The sequence below is a fragment of the Hirundo rustica genome, chromosome 2 (genome assembly GCF_015227805.2).
Source record: "Hirundo rustica isolate bHirRus1 chromosome 2, bHirRus1.pri.v3, whole genome shotgun sequence".
In the NCBI taxonomy this organism is placed as follows: Eukaryota; Metazoa; Chordata; class Aves; order Passeriformes; family Hirundinidae; genus Hirundo; species Hirundo rustica.
In genome coordinates, this window is record NC_053451.1 from 45,422,502 (window position 1) to 45,448,047 (window position 25,546).

Sequence of the window (25,546 nt, forward strand, 5' to 3'; positions counted from 1 at the left end):
TACTTGAATCTATTTCCAGAAGTTTCTTGATTTTTTCCCAGTGCAGTGCAGCAACTGCTCACAGAGGGAAAAGAAATCTGCCCTCAAGAATGCAGAAATTCTTGAATGCATAAATGAAGGCTCTACTAAAGACAGAAGTAATCTGTCCTGAACAAGCCTTTCTGGCAGAAAGAATATGTCAGTTTAAAAAAAAAAAAAAAAAAGAAAAAGGTGTTTTTGCATCTTCCAGTTGCTTGAGAGAGATCAGTGCTTGTGGGTGCTCTAAGGCTACAGCAGTGCTCTGTGCCACAGCTGCTTAGCGCTGGATGCTGGCTCATTCAGCCCTAGATGAAGCTCTACAAATGTTTTGTGGTATCTGCTCTACAGTAGAAGTTTGTAAGACAGTCTACTTAGAAAGCCTAAGTCATGTAGCTCTTGTGCCATCAGAGCTACTCTGCCTTTATTGCCAAGAGTCCTGAACTGTCATTAATTTTACTTAGACATCTTTAATCAGGACAGATTTAGAGAGCTGGGGAAATTCCTTACTTCCTGGGGATTTTGGGAACTTTGGTAGCCTTATTCTTGGTGGGAGGTCCCAGATGGTTGTGCATGGGTTATTATGTGTCTTATGTGTCTGGAAATCCCCCTCACCAAGCCTCAAGTGAATGTCTCGGAAGCGCAGAGTTCACGGCAGTATCTTACTGTCCTCACAGAGATGCAGATAACATGGCTCTGAGAAATGATTCTGCACTCTGGCAGGGGCTGATTAAAGGGTGGCAATTAGCATCTGTGAACATGCCATTCCTGCCTCGTCTTCTTCACCCTGAAGTTGCAGGGCAAAGCAACAAAACCCTCTTGGCCTTACTGAAATGTCTCTTGTACTGCGACTGTTCACCACTGAAACGTGGATGAAGCAGAATTACACTGGCTTCAACACAAAGAAATAGGGAGGAGAGAGAACAAGAGTATCCCTGTGAAGGGAGAGACTTTTACTGGAAATGAGGAAAATGTGCACTGAAATGGAAAGGCTACGGAGGACAAGATAAACTCCCTTGTTGAAAACATGGGATTGCATTCAAGATCTCCTTTCCCAAACATCTGTTTTTGTTAGCAGAGAGCAGTGGGAAATTCTGGATCTCCCACTCCTGAAGCGCCTGATCCATACGGGTTTGAACAGCCTATATCCCAGCACATAATGCAGGCACTGAGGTCTGGGGTTGGAGCTTCTGCTTGTCACCCATCTCCCTTTCCTGAATGACCTGCTCGACACATCGTGTGCCCGTTCATCCAGGAACATGCGAGAATTGAGATATACACATTTCAAAGAACAGTGGACATTCTGCAGACCAAAAGGTGAGTTCTTACCTCAAAGACTCGGCAGTCTAGATCAGCAGTCGGACTCTACAGTCAGACAGCACAGACAGCACAGACACACATAAGTCTCATCAGTAGATAATGATGGGAAGTGGGGAGCATTTCCCCGAGGGTGACAAAGCAAGAGAATGAACTAGCAATGAAATTTCTTTTCTCACTGTGTGATCGTGACATGCAAAGCAATCACACGAGACGAGAGATTTTTTGCAGGGCAGAAACTTCCTCCGATCCAGCTCAAGCTGAGTCAGGGTGGAGAGAGAGACCTCCTTGTTTATTTCTTACTTTTTATACATTTGTGGGTCTGGCCGAAGATTGGCTTCTGGGGTTTTTCACCCTTCAGCCAAGTGGCTAAACCAACTGTCAGTTACAATTGTTTTCAGGTTAGAAATATGCAAACAAAGGACAGAGAATAAAAAAGATTTGTTTATGTTACATATGTGGGAAAAAGGTAGAAACTGCTCCTAATATTGTGCAGTAGCTGAAAGGTCTGACTCCACTTTATGAAAATTCAAAAGGCTTTAAAAAACTCAGAAAAAACAGAGTAACATCACTGTGCCCTGCCTAGAGACGCTGACTCCTGATTACTGCTTCTTCACTATTCTTTTCCACTGCATTTTCCTTACATACATTTCCTGATGTTATTGTCAAATATAGTGTGGAAATCACTATAGAATAGTTCAGATATATTTTCCTAGGATGGCAGCTGGGACAAGACAAATGACAGATTAGCCACACAATTTACTGATTTACTAGCTTTCTAGAAACTTTCTATGATGCATACAGAACTAGAGTACACAGATTACCACACACTTATTTCCACATTCTTACATTCCAAAAATTTTAGTTTTAGACCTCATCAATGAAGTTTTGCTTGAAAATAGTCTCCTCTGTAAATATTAAGAAAATAGTCACGAGAGAAAACTCATCCTCTGACTAACTTGCATCCTGTGGGACTTCTTTGAATTTAATGATTCTTGTGGGTTAACAGAGTAATTTATATGGCTTTTTAAATTACCACTCTATATTATTTTATCAATACAGCTCCAAAAGGAAATGCAAAGTAACAATCTAACTAGAATGATTTTCATTTAACTTGATTGCCTCTATAGAAATGGAATTATTTTTAATGATTTGTATCATGTTTTCACCTCTACATTTGATGACTTTTTGTTGTTTATACAATTCAATTAGAATTACCTGAAATGGGTAATGGTATTAAATATTTAACATATTGCACATCTCCCCAGGAGAGTAGTGCTGTGTTTCTATAACAATCTCCTTATTTGCTTAACTCACAGTAAAGCACTGCTAATGTGGCATTTTGGTGCAGAGGCACTACAAGCTGGATGTGTTCACTCGAGTTCACGGAGTTACTGTCACTTGTAACATATTGTTTTGCAGATGAATAATACAGCCATAACAGACTTGGTAATCAGGGCATTGCTAGCCTGACAACAATTCACTATGATTGCACCTGGTTGAGTAAGTTAGAAATACAGGCTTCAATAGAATTCTTTTAAATTAGCAGAATAATTAACACTTTAACAGAAAAACTTCGACAAAATTAAAAGATCTCGTGTAGCAACAAAGTGCTGTAGGGCTGTGCTGCTATTGGCTGGGGTAGAATTAATTGTCTTCACAGGGGCTGGTGTGGGACTGTGTTTTGGATTTGTGCAGAGCAGAGTGCTGATAACATAGAAATGTTTTTGTTATTGCTGAGCAGGGTTTACATAGAGCCAAGGCCTTTTCTGCTTTTGTATTGTCAGGTTTTGTACTGACGTGCTGGTGAGGAAGCTGCCGGTGCATCAGAGCTTGGGAGGGGACACAGCCAGGACAGGTGACCCCAACTGACCAGAGGGACATTCCAGAGCATCTGACATCATGGTCTGTGTATAAAGTGGGGGGAAGGAGGAAGAGGAGGACATTTGCAGTGATGGCTTCTGTCTCCCCAAGATGCCATTACATGTGGTGGGTCCCTGCTCTCTTGGGAATGGCTGAACACCTGCCTGCCCATGGGAAGCAGTGGATGCAGTGAATTCCTTGTTTTGCTTTGATTCTGTGCATGGCTGTTGCTTTACCTACCAAACTGTCTATATCTCAATCCATGAGATTTCCATCTCTTCCCCTTCTGATTCTCTCCCTGATCTAGCTGGTGGGGGGAAGAACAAGCAGCTGCCTGGGGTTTGGCTGCTTTGGCTTTGGCTGGGGTTACACAGTGACAAGGGTATCTGCAGGTTCAGTTAGGGGCTTCTGGGAACATTGTCCTGGAAAATGATCTAATTTCAAGTATTATTTTCAAATAGTGCTACTGAGTCTAGAAGTATTTTTGCAACATTATTTTAAAACAGATTTTAAGTATCAACTGTAACCTTGCTAAGAGACAATTCACTGAAAAAAGGTGATCGGTGCAAAACGTGTGAACAGCTATTCTATCATTAATTCAGAGTTTAAGGCTACGAAATAAGCCTAAATAAATTTTTGCTAATTTCTCTATCAACAGGTACATTTTTAAAAGTTTTAGATTTTAAGGTTTGTTACCCTGGTTTTTCTGAGCCTTTTGATTTTTTTAAATGGAGTCAGATCTTTTTAGTTATTGTACAATATTAAGAGCAGTTTTCTACCTTTCCCACAGATGTAACACAAACAAATCCTTTGTTTTTCATTCTCTGTCCTTTGTTTGCATATTTCTAACCTGAAAACAATTGTAACTGACAATTGGTCTGGCCACTGAGGCTGAGGGGTAGAAACCCCAAAAAGCCAATCTTCTGCAAGACTCAGAAATGTATAAAAAGTAAAAAATAAACAAAGGGGCTCTCTTCTCTTGGCTCTCTCAGCTAGGAGCTGGATCAGAAGAACCTCTGCGAAAATCGCTTGTCTGCGTGTGATTGCTTTGTGTGTCTCAGTGACAAAGGTTCTCTAGAGGTGTGAGTTCATGATCAGCTTCAATGTCACCCTAGTGACAGAAAATAATTTGAGTTGTAGTAGCCATGTCCGCTTTGTATAAAATTGTCTCTCCACTTAGCCCTAATACGAATTAAGGATCTGAAATAAGTTGAGGGATTCTATTAAAAATTATAACTGTTAATTCAACTTTTGACAAGAAATACTTAGTTAGTCTCCTCTTAAATATTTAAAAGTTGAACAAGCTATATAATTAAGCCTACTCTTCTTAAAAACATCAGAGCAAGATTTTCACAGTTTTTAAAGTATCTACTTTTCTCCCCCACTGATTAGATATAATATGGGAAAAAAAACTGCTGTGTCTCTTCTAAGTGGGAATTGATAAAAAACTTTCTGCAGGAGCAAGCAAAATTACTAAAGACCAAAAGAGGACAGTGAATTCAAGAAATTATTCAACATATTTAGAAAGCAAAAGACGCTTTCAGATGATTATTGAAATTAGCTCATGGGATTAAGGGATATACACTAATTTCTACCCTCCCAGTAGCAGATATTTACTTACAATTCTAAAACAACATTTATAAAAGTGGATTCAATTATGTGCTTCTGTCACAATACTTCAATTTGTGGTCCTTTCATATAAAATATTTTAGTAAGCATGTGATCTTAGACTGGACTGAAAAACAGGCTCGATGATTTTAATGAATCTTCATTGAGCCAAAATAACCCATGGACCTATTTACATGCTTTAAAATTAAAACATATGTAAATACACCTACCTTGAAGAATTCTTTCTTTTCAACTTGTTCATTGCCATCTGCATCCAACATTTTAAAGGCAATCTGAAGTCCAGTCTGGGGTTCTGCAACAAATTGCAAAAGAACTTTACTGAAAACATTGCACACTTACACTAGAACTCAAATACCAAATGTAAAATGAGTATTGACTCTGGTTCAGTTCTCCATTGTTTTGCATATACATGGTATTTCCAGTGAACCATACACACCTCTTCCAATATAAGCGAGCTGTTTAAACACCTTTTTACTATAAGTTCAAGGCATAATTGATGCAATGTCAAAGAAAGAAATGCCAGCAGTGCCTAACCACAAGCTATGAACATCCACCTGATCCCAGTGAAAACACTGTGTCTCTTACGGCCAGGTCTTAAGATAGTCCCAAAGGATGTCTCTATAATCCCACGTCACTAGCTCTGCCTTGTTTATAAGAGCTCCTTTTCAGGTGAGAAGAGTGGAAAACTCTTTCCGGCCATTTTTGACAAAAGCATGTTCTGCGTTACTCCCATCAAGATGGTTTTTTTCAGGAATTCTACACAATTTTACCCTGCATTTCCTTCACCGAGTGGATGTTTCTTTTCAACATAAAAATGTAATGAGTTCTGAATCTTGAAGAAGAAGATTCATGCTATAAAAGCATGGTGTGTTTCAAGCTCCTTCCCACAATTTCCTGATCTTACTTGGCGTACAGGAGGTGGCCTTGATCATTAGCAAGCCCATACAGGAGCAGCATGCTGCTGAAATGTAGCTACAGTAGCAAGCCCTTATCCCAGTACACTCTGGAGCAGGTGAATTAATGCCACATCCCAGTCATGTCAGGCATTAATATGAAAGCCATGGACTTACTGTCTCTGGAATATACTGATGCTTCCAAGAACAATGCTAGACTCATGAGGGTAGCGAAGCAGTATCTCTAAAAAACTCTAATGCCTTCAGAGCTCTGCTTCTGGAAATATATTCTTCTAGTTGCATTCTGTAAAGTTTTAAGCCTTGCTTTTTTTTTTTTTTTTTTTTTTTTTTTTTTTTTTTTTTTTTAAGAGAGTCTTTCTGCAAAGTTGAAGAAAAATCCCATTCCTTTTAAGTCATAACAAGATGGTTAAAGAAAGCACTATTTTTACATTTTAGAAATAACTACATCGTCAGCAGTCAACTAATATTCTGCGTGAAGAAACCTTGTGATGCAGGGCTATTTCATAAATACCATTGCAATCTGCACAACAGAGCTGTCCCCAGCAACTGGGTTGATTTAGTACTCAAAACTGGCTTCCTTTCCATGGAAATGCCACATGCTTAATTTGTGTTACTAGTACAAAAGCAAGAAAAGGCTATCCAGTAACATATTTAGAGAATTAAAGTAATTGATGTATTCAATAGCAATTCATACCATCTGTGTTCCAATTTTCAGATAAGAGAGCTGTTAGTGAAAATATAGACTTAAAGCTGCTTATGCTGTTCAGAGATGACATACTTATCTGATATGATGTAACCCCAAAGGTATGCGTTCGTAAAATAAGCATAGTTCAAAGACTACCACAGATATATTTGTATTTAATTAGAATCAGGCAAAATTCCAAAATCTGAACAGAAGAGCTTCATCTTGGCTGTGAATGCAGGTTAGATCTAGGTGCTTCCTCTCCTAATATTCCTGTGTTGACCAAGCTGTCAACTTGTGTGACTGGGGAATTGAAACAAAGCTCTAAGTAAAGGTGACAACTTCAGTTCCTGGGCTTCTTCACCAGGCAGGGCTCCATTAACCTATTGCTAGAAATGAAATTCATTACAGCACTGGAAGAAAAAAGATGCTGATGACACAAAGCACACAGAAAAGAGAAAAGAAGGTCATGGGGGAAAAATTAAAACCTTTGTCTGTCACAAAATTACATTTTCAAGTTCAGTATTTTTACAGACTCTGATTTTGTATGACAGGCAGCATGGTATGGTATGGTCAGCAGTGTCCTGAAACCAGGAGTCTTGATGACTCTTCTTCCGTCTCCCTATTGCTCAGTTGGTGACTTGGAAGTAATTTAAATATTGATGCCTGCTTAAAGAAATCTCACATTGATTCTCACCAGTGAGAGAGGCACTCGAGTTACTCGGTGTAACTCGGGGCTGACTGACAGGGGATACTTGTTAGGCAAAGATAGAGGCACTAACACTTGTTGACATTTGCTTTCAAACTGATCAGTATGATAACCCTCTGTGTAACCAAAGCAGCAACATTACCACTGCATTTTTATCCTGCATCAAAAGGTGCCTTTGTTTTTGTGGTTCAATACATTCCTATGTAAATTCTGCGAAAAATGATGTTACTGGATTGTCTGGAGAAGTGGAATAACTTGCTCTGATACTGCATTAATTTTCTAATTGTTTCAAGCAATAATTCAGCATGATTTCACTTTCAGCTGCCATAAATTTCTTAAGAAATAGAATCTTTGGCACCTATTTCTGCAACTTCAGGCATTCTTCTGAAGTTATAATTTGTCTGTCATGGTTGTCCTTTTTTAACAAAAATTCATCTTTTTAGAGTTTCAACAAGTATTTTAAAATCAGTATCCTACCTGGGCTAAATTCCTGTCTCTGATTTCAAAAGCCACTTTAACACATGGTGTAACTCATGTTCAAGCAGTGTGTAGCACGGGACAGTCACCACTGCTGAAGCAGTGTATTCGTAAGTTAAAGCTTAACGCATCTCTCTCTATTTAATTTAATACTGTGTACTAGTTGAAGTTGCCAAAGAGATTATCCACCCTTCAAAGCTGTGCAACAGGAACTGATGCAGTTCTGCTGAGAAATAAGGTAAACTGCAGAAGGGCTAGAATTGTGCAAGAGGTGTGTAATGATGGAAGGCTGGACATATCCCCTCCACTCTCTGGAGACCAACATTACCTGTTCATACTACACCATGAGAGGGTGAATTTCCAGAGCAGGGAAAATTTGTCCATTTATTTAAGGGCCAGCCATGAACCTTGCAGCCATGGAAGTGATGAGGGTCACACGAGAGTCACGCCTCTACAGTCTGTCAGGAAAGAAGTGGCTGCTTCCTTCTCTCCTTTCCCCATGCACTGTAACAATAAATCTATTATGCCTGGCTTTGTCCCTTGCTGAAAATGTTAGAGCTGTATAAGTCAGTCTAACAAGACTGCATGGGGACTATTTTGTGGGCTATTCCATGGACATGCATATAGAGTACTTCACTAGGGGTCTCATCATGTAATGCTCATTGACACATCACAAATCTTGGTATTTTTAAGTATCACCTACATACACATCACAACAAAACAAGGAGGTGGCAAGCATGGCACAGAGTAAGTACCAGACAATCCCAGGTCACTTCCATGCACAAAACCAAAAAATGCCTGTTGCTTGTAGATAAAGCAAGTACCCAAAAAAAAAGTTGTTTTAAGAAAGGTGTCTGAGAGAAAAAAGAAGGAAGCAAAGGAGGGGTGCAGAAATCCAAGTACTATACTTGAAGGAAATAAAGTCAAAAGGAACAGAAGATAAAGAAAAAGGACTTAAAAGTCAGACAAAAAGACACTGAAGAATTCTGCAGTTTATGTACTGCATCCATTGCAAATCTGAATCCAATAAAAACAGGTAACGACCTTTGAGACACTACAGCAGTTTTTCACACCCCTGTAAGAACTATATTGCTAATGTCTCATTGGCCAAAATGCTAAAACTACTATCCAGAAGAAAAATTATTTATCTTCCAGTCCAGTTCTTCTTTCCTTTATTATGTGGTTCTGTAACCATTGTCTCCCTCCTCTCAAAGGATTTCAAATTACTTTTCTGATCCCATTGCTATGGGACAATGATGACACTGATGTCCATTTATATTAATGCATTGTCACTCTATATACAATAGCTTTTTATGTCTTACTATAATGCAGAAATTTAGAAGCTAAAAAATATCAGAAGAAAAGTTCCTGGTAAACTGTTAGTAGCTGAGTATTTGTGCCTATGTATTTTAAATATATAATACTTACTCGTAAGGATTGTCAGCAAGAACAGATACTCTGCATAAGATATCAACCCTGAAAAAAAAGTTAAAAAATTACTTGTGGAAAACCTCCCAAACTTACAGCAAAATCTGAAAGATTAAATCTTACCACAAAAAAAAAAAAAAAAAAAAAAAAAAAAAAAAAAAAAAAAAAGGGTAGTTTGACATTGTACTAAATACGTGCATTAAAGTAAGCCAAGTTTCTATTTAATCAATTTTTCACTTCTGTTTTTAGTACTATGAAGGTAAAATCCCCTAACCCGAGACTCATCAATGTTCATGTCTAACCAAGAAAGTACGGTTTATTTGGTATTAACAAAAGGCCTACACTAAATCTTTGGATTCTCACTGAAAACATTCAATGTTTATATAAAAGGCAAATAAATTAAATGTGCCTTGTCACATTTAGTACCTGGGAGGAGAACTACTCTAACATTACCCTGAAGGATCAAAGTCTTCCATCCTTTGGCAGGCTCGCAAAAGGCGGAGAATAGCTTCCCTCTAATTCTCAAGGGAACATGGCAACACGAAAAGCTGCCAAGCTGCTAGATTGTGCTGATAGTACTGCTGGGCCCTGTGCCAAGAGGAGGATTCTTTTTTTTTTTTTTTTTTTTAAATAGGAACATGTCCTTTCTACAAGGTGAAAGTATTTTCCCCCCTTTTGAAGGAAAATTCCAGTGTTTTCTTTTGAAATACTGCCTTAAGTGAAAAGCCTGAACAAACACAAAGATGTGATAGCGTCAAAATAGAGTGTGCAAGCTAAAGATAGAGAGTGCAGAATGAGGGTGGCTAAACAAGAGAATCTGAACCATCTGCCTTGCAATAATGTTTGGGGAAAAAACTGTAAAGGGCTTTTTTATAAATCACTTTTCAAAATAACTGAGCTACTTTTAACTTGTGAGCTAAACATTGTATAACGCTGAAGTCGCTTAAAATAATGAAGTTCAAACATGTCTATCTGTGCAAAGATAAACTATTTTTGTAATTTATATTTAGTTAATTGATAGATAAGGAACCCTCTTAAGCTTCAGTGATAAACAATTAACTTCTGATAAACTACTATGCAGAAGCAACAGCATTTGTATTTGACCTCAGATAGTGACTTCTAAGTACCAGAGCTCAGAAATATTAAATTGCTAAATGCAAGAGTCTGAAAACCTGAGAAAAGTCTTAGCTAAAGGGATCTAATGCTGATCCTGTTGCCAGCACATTCTGGTTCCGTATCTCAGCTTTCCTCTCTATCAAAATAGGACTATTTACCCTATTATCCTACATGAACTGTGTAAATCGGCACAGCAGGAGATTCATACAATACTGTGCGGAAATAAAAAATACTTTCATCTCAAAGACTTAATCTTGCTTACAAGTTTTAGCATTTCTGTCATTGCAAGAATACAAATCATTATTTTCATTGCTGTAAAACTTGGAATTCTATGAAACGTCTAGGTTTTTTACAAGTTCAAAATGGAATAAGCAGAAAGAACTCCTGCCGCATTTTTTTAGCTTATATGCCTAAGACAAGATTAAAAGGGGATAGAAACAAACATGGTGAAAAGAATTTGAGCAGTGGGATAAGTAGTGATCAAGATTCCTAATTTTGTTTTGTGTGTGACACAGCAAAAGAATGTTTAAGGAAAGAATATAAAGGAAGACAAGGAGGCAACTTCTCAGGTCTGTATAGAAAACACCTCCCAGTCAAGGACTGCAGTGGTGTCAGCACAAAGATCCCTGACTGAAAATGTAACCACCAAGCAATGAAGGACGGCATTACTGGGCAAGTCTGTCCCTGTCTTGAGATGCTCTGCATGGGGACAGTTTAAGGAAGACCTGGAAGCTGAAGTGGTTTTTTGCCAAGTAATACAGAACAAGGAGAACCCAGTGCGGGGATACAAAACAAGAAGTTGTGAAAGAAAAACTTGTTTTGAAAGGATATTAACATTGCAAATTATGGTTGTAAAAGTCTGAGGAAACATAAAGTCGTAATAATTGAGATACAAAATACTGAACTCCTGGAGAGTTAGCTTTATAGCTAGACAGGTTTCATTATTCCTTAAAAAATTTTGCAGAAAGAATCTGCAAATTTTTTATGGAGATGGTAAGATGTGAAGAAAAGATCAATTTAAAGACAACAGCCTGCTGATTGGCTCAAGGGAGAAGTGCCTGAATTGACGACTGCTGGAAAAGGGAGCCTTGCAAGAAATGGCAGGAGTAAGATACAGACGATGTTTTCATCATCTTACTGTAATCTAACTGAAAAGTTGCTAGAGTCAAATTGGCAAAAAGGTAAATATAATAAAAATATGTAGAAATATTCTGGATTGTTCTTTAAAACCAGACTCAATGCTTTAAAGAAAATTCACAGACTGTCTGATATTTTCTGGAAGACAGAGTGTACAAAAATAATTTATCGTAAGATATTTAAATTTAATTTTATTGTCCTTTTACTATATGCAGTGAGTGGCCAACTTACCTCATCCATAAAGTAAATGAAATACTTTGGTTATTTTCCTTTTTATTCTACAATAATCATGACAAAGGTACTCAAATTAAAAGATGCAATACAGCAAACTTTAAAAACCCAAAATACAACAACCCACTGAAAATTAAATTCATAGAGCCAAGCAAAACTTAAAAGATAAAAGCTTCACACACAGTTGAATGACTCAGCATACTTGCAGCCAAGAACGTGAAGTTTGCATTGGTAAAATACTGTCATTTTCTAAAGCTAAAGGAACCTTCCCATACCCTCCCTAGAAATATCTGTCCTCAAACTTACTAGCGAATGCTGACAGTACAATATTCATACTGCTGAATAAATCATAAGTATACCTACAAAATATGACACAAATTTTAAAACTGCCCACTAGAAGGCAGAATCTCCTAGCATTACAAATTGACTGATGGCAGTTTTCCCTCTCCTTGACATTTAAATAACAATTGAAGGTAGCTAAAATAACCTCAGCTAAACAGTTGGACAGGGGTAGATTCATTATTCTGGTACTTGTAAAAGCATAAATATTTTCATTTTTAAACTGTGATAATAATGCATCTCAAAGCAAAAGCATCAAAGTCACTAAACAGGTGCCATGACCAAAAAATTGTAAAAGCTCTGAGCGTTGTGGGGACATATGGATGACTGCTCTGAATGTTTCTGCATCATCTCAGACTCCTACCTGACCTTTGAAGGACAGGGATTGGAACACACACAGTGCTAAGCAAGGGCAGATCTTTGCCAGAAGGCAGAAGGTGCCAACTCTGAGTGTATCACTGAGCCCACTTTCTGCCAAGCACTCAGCTGGGAGAGGTGCAGTAAGAGAAGGCTGCACTGATTTGCTGTTTTCAGTTTCTCTTTGTGGATTCCTGGTTTTACCAGGCAGCATGCTCTGCGGATTTGCAGGGACCATCACTAGAAAAAGAAAGGGTGTAAAAAAGCAGGTAAAGAGAGAATACCCAAAAATTCAAGACTGAGAATACTTTAAGCCAAATCCCGGGAAAGCATGTGATGATTGGAAAAAGGCAGGGAATGACTGTTTAGTACAAAATCCAGCCTTTCCTAGGACAGGACAGAACTGTTAATTTGTTCAGAGATTATTTCAGGGTTTTTGGGATATGCTGGGGCTTTCAGGAGCAGGCTGACAAGCAAGGCACCCAGCTGGAGACCCTTGCAGGTGTGCACAAGGATGCAAGAAATGAACTGCAGGCAGAAGAGGCTGCGAGGCCGAAGGGTAGCTGAAATGCTGCAGACTGAGATCGAGGGCTGCTCTCTTGGCACAAGCTTCCAGCTGTGTCTGAGGATCTGCTGTGCATGGAGAGAGCACGGCTCATGCCCGCCAAGGAGCTGCAGCAGGGCAACAGCAGCTTCATTTTTCAGAAACATCCGCGGGATAAGGGGTTCAGGCTGAACTGTATGATACGGAAAGTTTGTGAACAGGCGCTGTCAGTCTTTCTCATTAGTTTGGGAATTTTGGTCTTTGTTACTGTGAAATGGTTAATTGCTCATCTATTTGGTTTTCTTGATCCTTTTGTTTGTTTTCTCTCTTCAATTAATTTATGTTAATGAGATGTTTATTTGGTGTTCTTTAATCTCCTGTTGTCACACTAACAATATCCTAGCTCTTAGTTTTCTCTTTATGTAGTCCAGTATAAAGTGGAAATGCTGGGTGAAAAGGAAACAAAGCACATCAACACTGTGAAGGGTTACAGAGTTCCTGAAGAGGGAGAAATAAGTTCAATTGCTCTTGGAATCAGGGATACCACTTAATGTAACTAGGTACAATTTTTTAATTCTTATTTTCCATGCATTTAAGTTATACAGAGGAACAGTCAGGCTATTAACAAAAAGTCTTTCAAGTCCATTTTATGTTCAAGTCATCCCTTTAGCCCTTTTCTATTCCAAGTAGGCTTTTCAGTTTCTTTCATGTCTCCTCCTGCACCTCAGAAGGCTTTCAGTTCCCAGACTCTTTACTCTCTCTTGCATAACTGAGAGATTTGCCAAGGAGGCAGCTACTGGCTAGATGGGGATGAAGTAAAATCCATGAAAAGTCTTTAAAAATACATTCAACTCATACCATATAATGAGATGAAAAGAAAGATGTATTTTCCAGTATCAGAAGTGCTCATTACCTTTATCACCAAGCTCTCTAAAAAACGTCGGTCCTGGTTTAGCTTTGGCAACATACAGCAGTGCAGCATCTACCTCCTTTAAAGACACAAACAAGAAAATATAAAGCCAGTTTTGAAAGAGACTTAATCACTTCAGTAACAGAAAGAATGCAAGTTCTTTTGAAGAGGGAAAGGAACATTTTGCTTACCTTTTTTGTCAGTTTCTTGGCTGAGGCTTTGCCTATAATAAAAAAAAACCATCGTCATCATTCAATAACAAACTGACTTTGAACTTTGATCAGGTTCCGTGGCATTTCTTCAGATTTTTATGGGAAAATGCTAAGTAATATGAAACAGAATATTTTGCAATAGACAGTTTGTTTCTAATTCCCATAATTATCATGAAAAGGACAAGATTTAAAAATAATATGAGCAGTCTGTTCAAATGCTATGTCAGCCTAGATTAAACCACAGCCCACTTTCATATCGATGACCAGCTTACTAGTATGACTTTGCATACTGCAAACTATAAATGTTACACAGATTCCAAAGCAAGACTGTACACCGAGAGACAGCTGTAGTATTTACAAAGGGATTTCCATGCACATGATAGTCCTTGAAGTGCAGGTTGAGTACGTGAAAGCTAAGAAATACTAAAAAAAAAAAAAAAAAAAAAAAGAAGCTGATGTTTCTTTCTGAAAGAACGTCAGATGAAAATCATGCAAACTCCTAAGTGTTTCTTAGCAGGTTCAAGTGTATACACTCAAATAGGGGAGCCACTGGCAGTATAGGTTATGTTCCTGTGCAATCATGTTTGAGGAGCTGCAATGTATCAAGAGTGGAATATCCCAGCTGGTTAGGCAGTGATCACAGAAACCCTATTGTCATGGACCTGCAGGAGCTGTGCATGTCCCTTCTCAGTCTGTCTCCTCAGCACTTCTCCAAACTCGATTGTTCTTCACTCTTACTACTCTCAGCCCATCACGCTCTTCCTTCATCACCATTTCCTCTGGATTCCAGCCAGCCATTCTCTCCTATTTATTCACACTGAGTAAGCACAAACTGAGCCACTTGGATGTGCCCTGTGGACTGGTGCCCCTGTGTGCAGCAGCCTGCTTTGCTCCACGCTCAGTCTCCACGGCTACTTTGCTTCTTCACAGGCATTTTGTATTCAAATGGTCACCAGTGCAGCACCACTATTTGTAAATGGACGTGATGGAGGCAGCCTGGTGGGCAGCTGTCAACAAACATCTACCAGGCATTTTCACAGGCCCATAACTTGGCCAGACGGAGGTGCTTTGTCAGTAAAATAGCGAATTTCCATAGCTCTGGCAAATGGCACACCCAGCTGCAAGGGATCTCCACTGGTAACTTTTGGCTTGGAACATCCCAACCAGCCATAGCTCATTTTTCAGCACAGGCAAACCAGTACCCTGGCCTTTGCTCCCTGAACTAGCAGTAACAGTTTTGCTGATAAATTCCTCTCCCCACATCCCCTCCCCCAAATAAGCCTAAGGCAGACACCTGGCACATAACATTTCAACACAAATGTTTAAGTTTGACAAAAGTTATAAGCAACTAAAATTAGGGTTTTAATACTGGAGTGTTGAGTGACCCCAGCAACAGGTGTTGCCAGTACCACCTGTTACTGTGGATGAATACATTTTTGTGCAATGCCTATACATATATCTACACCCTTACACACACACATATATAAAGCTCCATAGGTGGATACCCTTTAAGTAAAACAATGCATAAAATCCTCTACTTTGCCTCATTTGAGACAAAAGAAGTCAGACTAATAGCGGACTGGGAGAAGAAGCAACAATAGCTACATCCAGTAAGGCTGAGTTCTGAGCAGTGTGATGTAACACCACAGTTACATCTAACACCAGTCCCTGCTGCAGAGCATTTTCATGAATGGCTGTTTAGCAAATTAAATGAGTTAGATCTCAGCTTTGAAATGTCACTGCTTCTCTACAGCACGTTTCAATGTGAAACTCAACTTCAGCTGGGTTTTTTTGGCCCTGGCAGACCCACCTAGAGACTAGCCTTACAGAAGGGAATAAGTCAGGCTGTAGGTCTGCAAAAAACAGTATCTGAAAGAAAAAAGGGAAAACCACCCTGCAATGTTTTTCACTGTACATACTCCTTGTACTTGATGTCTGCACCAAAGCTAGCCATATACCCTTATTTGGTTAACAGCAATTCCATCCATTTAATTCTCCTGGTGATACCAAGAACATCACATCTGGATTGGCACCTGCTACCACAGCAGTGTACTGGGGAGTAGCCTTTTGCCAGCGTCCAGGAGGATGATGAAGGGAGACAAGTTGAACTCTGTGAGCTGGAACAGCAAAGGCAAGGATAAGTGATGCAAGATAAGGAGAAAGCACTGGGAACCACAGCTGAGACAACAGGACAATAGTTGGCCAAGTTTGTGAGGCTGCACACTTGACTGAGTCTGTGTTTCTCTTCTTTGTGTTGCAGTCAGCACAACAACACTGAAACTCTTCACGGTTTTGGGGAACATACCCTCACTAAGAATTAGCCTATCATGATAAAAATTAAGACAGGGAAGGGAAGTCTGTTGTAGATGCATGGACTCTTTTCACCAGCCAGCAGTCACAACTGCACTGCCTAGAGCTCACAGAAATGGCTGTGGCAGCCATCAACATCTGCCCTCTTGCATCCAGCCACAGTCACCCTCCGGGGGATATCTAAGATGCTGACGTGTTGGCTGACCTCTTTCAGAGGTGAAAAGCAGAGATGTAACAACGATACAGAGATGCTCATGCTACCCTTGCATGGGTGAAAGGACTGGGAGAGGAGAAGAAGTCTTTGCTGAGTGGCAGAAGAGTGAGAGAAGAGTCATAATCACCCCAGGACATGGTGAGAGGCAGCACCAGGTGGGTCAGAATCAGTCCTTGCAGGGACTGGATGAGAGGCAGCTGCTACAGTAAGACAGGAAAAAAAAAACAGGAGGGGAAGGAAGAGATTGAAAGAGAAACAAAGAGATTTCTACTTTTCAAAGCAGTAAGCGCAGCAAAGTAATACATATGGAGTCTTTTAATGGTGCTCTTCTCACATGGGCAGACGTCAGCAAGCATGTGTACTGGAAGGTAGAAAATTTTTGGAAAAAACACCCTGAGACAACAGCCAGTAGTGTTATCTTTCATACTGGGATTTGTGTAACATATTAGAATGCAATCTTATAATAATATAATAATTTAAACTGTAGAATGAGTTTCCTCCAATAATTATTTTAATGTTTTCTAAGAATTGCATCCAGTTATATTTTATTGGCACTGTCACCATATAAAGTCATGTGTGAAGACTTAAATCTGTTTTCACTAGGAAACATACTTCTTGAATGCTCATTTAGTTCTTAGTGCTTATTTTCTCAATTAATTTACTTCCTAACAGTGAGATCCCTTTAAGCACAAACAAGAAAAGCTCTATAAATATCCAATGTGCAGCCCTCTAAGGAATCAGGTCTTTTAAGACCTGTCTAATATAATTATGAGAAGGTTAACTTCTCTCTGCAGAAGAAGCACTGCAAAGGTTTGGACAGTTTTCTCTGTCAGTTTGTACACCGAAGGAAAAAAGTGCCTCTTTCTTCCTATGAATTAAATATTGGTGCTATCATTCCTCACACATGACTACAAATACATCAGGATCTAAGTCTCTCTCTGAGGACTACAGGCAATAGATATAATTATTAGGGACTATTTATTCTAATAAGTAAAAGATCCATATGATTAAATTTTCTTTAGCTGTATTCTTTTACTTTAATAGATTCTTACAAATTGGAAAATTAATGACACAGTACAAAACTTATTTGTAGTAGCTCATCTTACCTTGATAGGAAAAAAAGAAACATGGAATTTTTATTGTTTTGAACTTGAATAAATGAGAACACCTTTTTTTTTTCAATTTTTTTTCTTTCTTCCTACAGACCTGCCACAACTATGATGGAATGCTGGCTTAAAGAACAGTGACTATTTTCAAGGGTGTCTACATATTTTACAGATGCAATAATCTAATTTTCACCACCTACAGGATATCCATGAAACAATGAGGTACAGAGGCACTTTTCATGGACAAAAAGGCATCTTAGCTTTTTAAGTTGTATGAATACTGACACAAATACAAACACACAAGTTCTGTGCTGTTAGCCAAGAAAGTTAGTTGACAACTGTAATTAAGAAAACACTGCCAAGAGCAGCTCCATCAGTCTTAATTTGCCCTTGGCAAACCTGGATATTTTCTCACTTACATTTCTTACAATAGAAGTGTTTCCATCATCTATCATTTTTTTTACTCTAAGACGTAGAATGGACCTGACATCAAGGTTAGGATTACTGTTAGGAAAGAGCTGAATTAAACAAGGTTGAACTTGCACACATAGTAACACCCTATTGCACCAACAGAGCTAAGAAATGGCTTAGATCTGACAAAAGATGTCTAGATTCAAAGAATGAGCAAAATCATGACAATCAACAACTCTAACAACAATAATCAAAGGACAAAGCAAAAGTAGTTACTACAATTTGCAAGAAAGCATAATTTTACATGTCTGTGTGATTGCTTTATTTTTGTAATACGGAAATTTAAATGAAAATTTGAATCAATCTTTCCCCACAGCCTGAAATTCAAATGTGAACAGTATAAAATAGGTATCTTTTCCTAGAAGAACAAACTCCTGTCCTTTTTATCAGTAAAGTTACTAAGACGGTTTGACCCAAATATTTTTTTAGCTCCATTTCAAACAGACAAAATTACAAACAAGAATAACAGAAAAATTGACCTCCCAGCTTTTTAATTTTGGATGGCATTCATTGCTATCTTTGTTGAATATTGGCAGGTTCAAGGTCATACTGAGGTACTATAAAACCATTTGGTTTTTATGCAGAAGTAGGGTGAGAATAGCATTAAGTACATTCACAATTGAAACAAACTCTCATTCTGCAAAATGATGAGTGAAATGAACATTTTAAACTGGATGGGATTTCAGCACAGTCCTCATCTGAGGATCAGGGCATCTTAAAAACCACACCCACTGTATGCAGCTCATGCTGTGGCCTTTACAGTAGAGCCCACTCTGCAGCCTTGCCTGCCATGGGAACAAGAATTTGTATTTCTTCCTTGTAACTGGCTGCCAGCTTTCATGCAAGCTGAACTCTGAGAATCCTGCAGCAGCGAGCTGGGTTAGATAAGAATTATGTGTGTTGATTTCCTTGGGGAGATGCTGTTAAAATTTCTGTTTAAATTAGCCTGAAATAGAAGACCTTTGAAATTCAATAGCTTATATTTCATTATCAGCTCTCTTAGATAATTTTAATGATACTGGACAAATATGTTATATTAACGAAGTGTGCCTTTTTAACCTACCTTATTTTCGTCCTCATTCTTTAAAGCTCTTCTGTGCATTTATAAAGTACTTACTGCTAATGAAACCAATAAAGGACAAAAATTCAAGCTAGTAATTAGTTCTTTAAGGCCTCCTTTTGAAGTACTGGTGATACTGGAGATGAATTAAGGATAGCAAAAATTTAAGGCTTTTTGAAAGCATGACAAACCAAGTGGCCAGATTGCTATGCTAGCTCCTGGCAAACCAGTATCTGAATAATAAATGTGCATGCAATTTAAATGAATTAATAATCTACTTCAGCTAGAAAGCTTTTACTGAACTACTGCATTGCTCCATTGAAAGATAATTGATAAAAGTCATTTCAATCACATGAATTAGTAAATTGAACCACCTGAATTGAATTCAAGTATGCCCAGTGGAAAAGGCAATTTGCAGTAATAGAAGCTTCTGCTATGCTTTACAAAACAAGCTTTGCATCTGTCCTTCTTTATTTAAAGCAATCACTCCTCTGAGGAAACAAGAAATACAGAGCGCTGGGATGGGGCCAGCACTGGCAAATCTCCATTTCAGAAAAGCAGTTGCATCAGAGCAAGTCAATACCAGGAGGTTTCTCAGTGAGTCAGGCAGCCTGGGGTAAAAAGGGTGGGATGCTGATGCAGGGAGGAAACATCAAAGGATGACACAGTCTTTAAGGAAACTGAAACAGACAAAAGAATTAAGATAAGCAAGTTTTCAAACCCTCTTGAAGAGATCATGCCATGGAGTCACCAGGAGAGTCACCAAGAGTTCCAAAATAACCGAAAGCACCGGGGTAAAAACAGATGCTGTGTTGCCCACTACAGTGCTTGCAAACAACTCAGCCCCAATGGGACTGGAGCAGGAGTCTGTGGGAATGGCAAGGAGAGCAGAGGAACAGCTTCTCCTTAGACATTATCCAGGGAAAGTGACATAGTCCCAGATCCGCTCTCTTTCCAATAACATATCCAAGCTGCAGGTAAGGGAAAGCTGAGAATATGTTCAAACTCCCAAGCTTACCACAAGACTTGTACTGCAAGGACATACAGGAGACAGAAAGTCACTTCTCCCAAACAACTGGAGCAGTCTCACAGGACTGTAAGGGCAGCCCTGCAAAGGGAGCACGCAAAGTGAGCTGGGACTTCACGTGAAACATACAAGCAGCAAGAAGCCAAGCAGAGAGCACAATTGCAGCTGAGCAATTTCCCCAGCAGGAGAGGCTGCCAGCCCTCTGGGCAGGCAGAGCTCAGCACTGGAGAGAGCATCCGGAAAAAAAACGCGTCATGTGAAATGCAAACCCTCAAACTCCCAAATAAGCACCTCATGCTTGGCTCCTCTGGCTTCATTTAGATGTCTAAAAATTAGGTGCCTAAATCTGAGTTAGTGATCTCCGTGGTGCTTTGCTGTAACTATGATAGTTGATGGTGAAGACATACACAGAAAAAGGTTTATAATTAACTTTGAAATCTGTTGCTCCTATTTCAGATCTGAAGAAGAGCTCATATGCCCAAAAGCTTGTCTAATTTTTCCAACTTAGAGCAACTGGTCTAATAAAAGATATTATCTCCTTCTTCAAACTTCATTCTGACTAATGACCCCAGGCTCCCTTTATAGTCAAGGGAGAGAGACAGAGAAAGAACAATTTATTCCAGGTTGAGACAGGCCTCCCCAATCCAGGTCTTGCACTTATCTGTTTCCTCTTTTTAAAGAATCACAGAATCACAGAATGATTAGGTTGGAAGAGACCTTCAAGATCATTGAGTCCAACTCAAGCCCTAACACCTCAATTAAGCAATGGCACCAAGTGCCACATCCAGTTTTTATTTAAACACGTCCAGGGATGGTGACTCCACCACCTCCCTGGGCAGACTATTCCAGTACTTTTTCACTCTTTCTGTGAAAAACTTTTTCCTAATATCCAACCTATATTTCCTTTGATGCAGCCTGAGACTGTGTCCTCTCGTTCTGTCAGTTGCTGCCTGGAGAAAGAGACCAACCCCCAGCTGACCACAACCATCCTTCAGGCAGTTGTAGAGAGTGATAAGGACACCTCTGAGTCTCCTTTTCTCCAGGCTAAACAACCCCAGCTCTTTCAGTCATTCCTCACAGGGTTTGTGCTCCAAGCCCCTCACCAGCCTCGCTGCATCCTCTGGACGTGCTCAAGCATCTCAATATCCTTCCTAAACTGAGGGGCCCAGAACTGGACACAGCACTCGAGGTGTGGCCTCACCAGTGCCGAGTACAGGGGCAGAATGAGCTCCCTGCTCCTGCTGGCCACACCATTCCTGATCCAGGCCAGGATGCCATTGGCCTTCTTGGCCACCTGGGCACACTGCTGGCTCATGTTCAGCTGCTGGCACCGGTACCCCCAGGTCCCTTTCCTCCTGGGCACTGTCCAGCCACACCGTCCCCAGCCCATAACGCTACAGGGGGTTGTCGTGGCCAAAGTGCAGGACTCGGCACTTGGACCGATTAAACTTCATCCTATTGGACTCTGCTCATCTTTCCAGCAGAAATACTAGTTACTCCCTCTGACCTGGCATTCAGCTTTTATATATGCAAGCTGAGCAAGTGAGTCCTTCTGCATGCAACCAGATAACTCACACTGAGACTGCTTTCTGTATTTGTTACATCTTTCCAACCTCCATAGGAGGTTTTTTTCCAACCTCCTATCTAGCAGCCTGATGCTAGCAGTGCTAAGGGCACGTATTCTCTGTTGTAGTAAGAACTTAATTAGATGCAAGGACAAAGTTTACTACAGTTCAAGAGATGAAATGGCTGCATAATTGCAGCAATAAAGTTTTATGAAGGACAACTAAGATTACCTGGAAAGAACTGTATCCATAATACATGTTTCTGAGACCAGAAGGGTGGAGAATTCTTACAACTTACAGAGAACACTATGCAGTTCAGACTTTTGGGATAGATGGCATTTCCTTACTCTGCACAAAACCATGGACCTTCCCACATGGAACAGGCAAGCAGAGCCACAACCCCCAAAAATTCCTGTTACAACGTTTGAGATTGTAGTCAGTCTTATCTAGCAAAAACAACAGTACAAGCTAGACTATGCCTTCAAGAAGACTCAATTAATGAACTTTGATCCAACTCTGAAATAAAGAAGGTATAATTTGTGTAGCATCACTCTCTTTAAGTCATCATCTCCTATTGTTAATAAAACACAGTTTTTAAATACTACAGTGTCAGAGCACATGCTAGGTTAGGATATTAACATCAGATGAAGATAAACTATTATGACAGCCTCCTAGCACTAGAGGTTTAATTCTGTTCCTCCACTAGGCAGCATTAGAAGTCATGATCCCGGGCCTAAGGGTTCGGCAATCTACTTTATGGCTGGAGAAGATTGTTATAGAAGAACAAAAAAGAGGGGTAAAGACAAAAACAATGAAATGACACAGTTCAAAATCTGACTGCATACACAACCGGAGCAAATTGCATCTTAATTATAAGCAGAGATTAATTTGGATTCAGAATGAAAATGTGTGCAAATCATCCCACAATCAAAATGAAGGAAAAAAAGGTCAACATCTTAACAAAGCCAGAAACTGATTATCTCACTATGCAAAACTTGATTTCAGCTTATGTGCTCAGTATAAAGCCCCCATCACCAGAGTAGCAACCACTCCTTTTGTCTCATTCAGCTACTTCCTTTACAATATGTATTCTGAAGATCTTCCCTGTCATGACAAACTGTTACTTTTCACATGCATCTTACAAAATGCAACACCTCCCCCCAAACCAGTCAAAGACTAAGCACAAGAATATCAGAGACTGCTTATTACAAATTGGGTTCTCCTGCTGGCAAACATAACGGAGGTGCCAGGTGGAGAATTAATCCATTGTGTGGGAATTTATCATTAAGATGAAGCTACCTCACTAACCCTGGAGTAAAAAAAAAAAAGAGGACGTGTCAGAGAGGATCACCTTTTCCACCTTCTTGCTCTGATGCAATTTATCCCCTAAGCAGGAACTGCAAATGATTTCAAACTGTGTCAAATTATATGAAGTAACTGTATGGTTTATTACCCTTTGATATGTACTGAATACAACATGAAAGAATTATAGATAACAATGCCAGAAATAACCACGTAGGTCAACCACTTTGTCCTATTGCTCCCAACAGACTTTGGCTCATGCATTATCTCATCAGATAATACACACAAATACATATTCACACATTTGAAAGATAATATAAATACTAAAATTAGTTTGGAAAATGGCCTTAAGTCGCACAAGGGGAGGTTTAGACTGGAATACTTTTTTTATTGAAAGGGTTATCAAGCATTGGAACAGGCTGCCCAGGGAAGTTGTGGAAGCACCATCTCTGGAGGTACTTACAAGACATGTGAATGTGTTGCTTATGGGCATGGTTTAGTGGTGGATTTCACAGGGTTAGGTTAATGGCTGGATTTAACGATTTAAAAAATCTTTTTTAGCCTTAATGATTCTATGATTCCATGATTTGGCTTCAAAAGACCATAGAATCACTAAGGTTGGAAAAGACCTCTAAGATCATTGAGTCTAGCCATAAATGCAGCAGTATTCAGTTTACTGCTGAACGCCAGGTTCAGCAGTAAACTGTGTCCCCAAGTGCCACATCCACAAGTCTTTTGATGACTTTCAGGGATGGTCATTTCACTGCTTTTTTGAGCAGCCTGTTACAATGTCAGACCACCCATTCACTGAGGAATTTTTCCCTAGTACCCAGCCTAAACCTTCCTTAGTGCAACTTGAGGCCGTGTCCTCTCATCCTGTCACATTTTATCTGGCAGAAGAGGCCGCTCCCCACCTGGCTACACTCTCAGGCACTTACAGAGAGCAGTGAGGTTCCCCCTGAGCCTCCTTTTCTCCAGGCTAAACACCCCCAGCTCCCTCAGCTGCTCCTCACGGCACTTGTGCTCCAGACCCTTCCCCAGCTCCGCTGCCCTTCTCTGGACACGCTCCAGCCCCTCAATGTCTTTCTTGCAGTGAGGGGCCCAGAACTGAGCACAGGATTTGAGGTGTGGCCTCAGCAGTGCCCAGGGCAGGGGGACGGTCACTGCCCTGCTCCTGCTGGCCACACCACGGCTGACCCAGGCCAGGATGCCATCGGCCTTCTTGGCCACCTGGGCACGGCTGCATCATGTTCAGCTGCTGCTCACCAGCACCCCCAGGTCCTTTTCCAGCAGGCAGCTTCCCAGGCACTGCCCCCAGCCTGTAGTGCTGCCTGGGGTTGTTGTGACCCCAGTGCAGGACCCAGCACCTGGCCTTGTTGAACCTCATACAATTGGCCCTGGCCCTTTGATCCAGCCTGTCCAGATCCCTCTGCAGGGTATTCCTGCCCTCCAGCAAATCAATACTCCTTGGTGCTGTCTGCAAACTTACTGAGAGTGCACTTGATCCCCTCATCCAGTTCATCAATAAAGACATTAAACAGGGCTGGCCCAAATACAGAACTCTGGGGAACACCACTTTGTGACTGGCCCCCAGCTGGATGTAAGTCCATTTCCTACCACTCTCTGGGCTTGGCCATCCAGACAGTTTTTTACCCAGTGAATAGTGCAACCACCCAAGCCATGAGCAGCCAGCTTCTCCAGGATAATGCTGAGGGAAACAGTGTCAAAGGCTTTTCCAAAGTCTAGGTAGATGACATCCATACCCTTCCCTTCATCCACTGGGCAGGTCAAAAATTGGTGAAATTAATTCACCTCCTTTGTTTATGAAACAGTTTACTTCTTAAACTTATTCATCCAAGCACAAACTTCAGGATACTGTTGATATTCCTTATTCCTAATGGAACAGAAAGAAAAAAATCTAATATTTCGAAGTAATTTAAAATTTTAAAATTAAAACTGGAAATATTAAATGAAATAAATGTACTTATTAACAGTATCAGCATGAAAAATGCAGTGGTTACCGTAATTCTCTTCAGATATAGGACATTTATCATGCTTGTGTCCAAGCAGTAAATAGCTGACATATCAGTGCATCTAGGTAATTTAAATTACTGCAGTGGGTAAGCAACCAGAAGCATTGACATATCACATAAATTGCATGGATTCTCAAGAGTATTGTAAATATAAATAGCTACTTAGATCCAGTTTATGTAGTAGCTCACTGTTTTTTACTGCTTTTCCTGTTTCACCCTATCACATATCAAAATTATTTACACCATCATTAATGCTTTCTCTTTTGTTATGCTTTGTATTTTTTTAAAGATTTACTTCCACTACAGCAACATGCAGTAAAAGGTCTTAGAAATACTGCCAAAAATATTCAAAGATGTGACAGTTGACTGGAAAAGTATAGTGGCATTTTACCAGAGATATCAGTTTGGGAAACTGTCATTCATCATATTACGGCACTTCCTAGTCAGACCTTTAGGTGAAAAAAAAAAATACAAAAGAGAGAGGTGGCTAATTTTTTTCTGTATTGCTATTGTAAAATCTGGAAATCTCAACAGCAGGATGTCTGATTTCTATTGCAGCACTATTCTAATGATGGTGG

At 39.8% G+C, this 25,546-nt stretch overlaps 1 protein-coding gene across 2 annotated transcripts in view; it reads right to left on the reverse strand.

Annotated features, from left to right (window-relative positions):
• Positions 1-25,546, reverse strand: part of MICU2 (mitochondrial calcium uptake 2) — a 135,770-nt gene that overhangs the window by 23,026 nt on the left and 87,198 nt on the right. For both annotated transcript variants that reach the window (XM_040054952.1, XM_058419283.1), the window contains exons 3-6: positions 13,860-13,891; positions 13,672-13,747; positions 9,035-9,082; positions 5,034-5,116 (exon numbers count right to left, since the gene is read on the reverse strand). In XM_040054952.1, the coding sequence (XP_039910886.1) occupies positions 5,034-5,116; positions 9,035-9,082; positions 13,672-13,747; positions 13,860-13,891 (239 nt within the window). The remainder of the gene's footprint in view (positions 1-5,033; positions 5,117-9,034; positions 9,083-13,671; positions 13,748-13,859; positions 13,892-25,546) is intronic.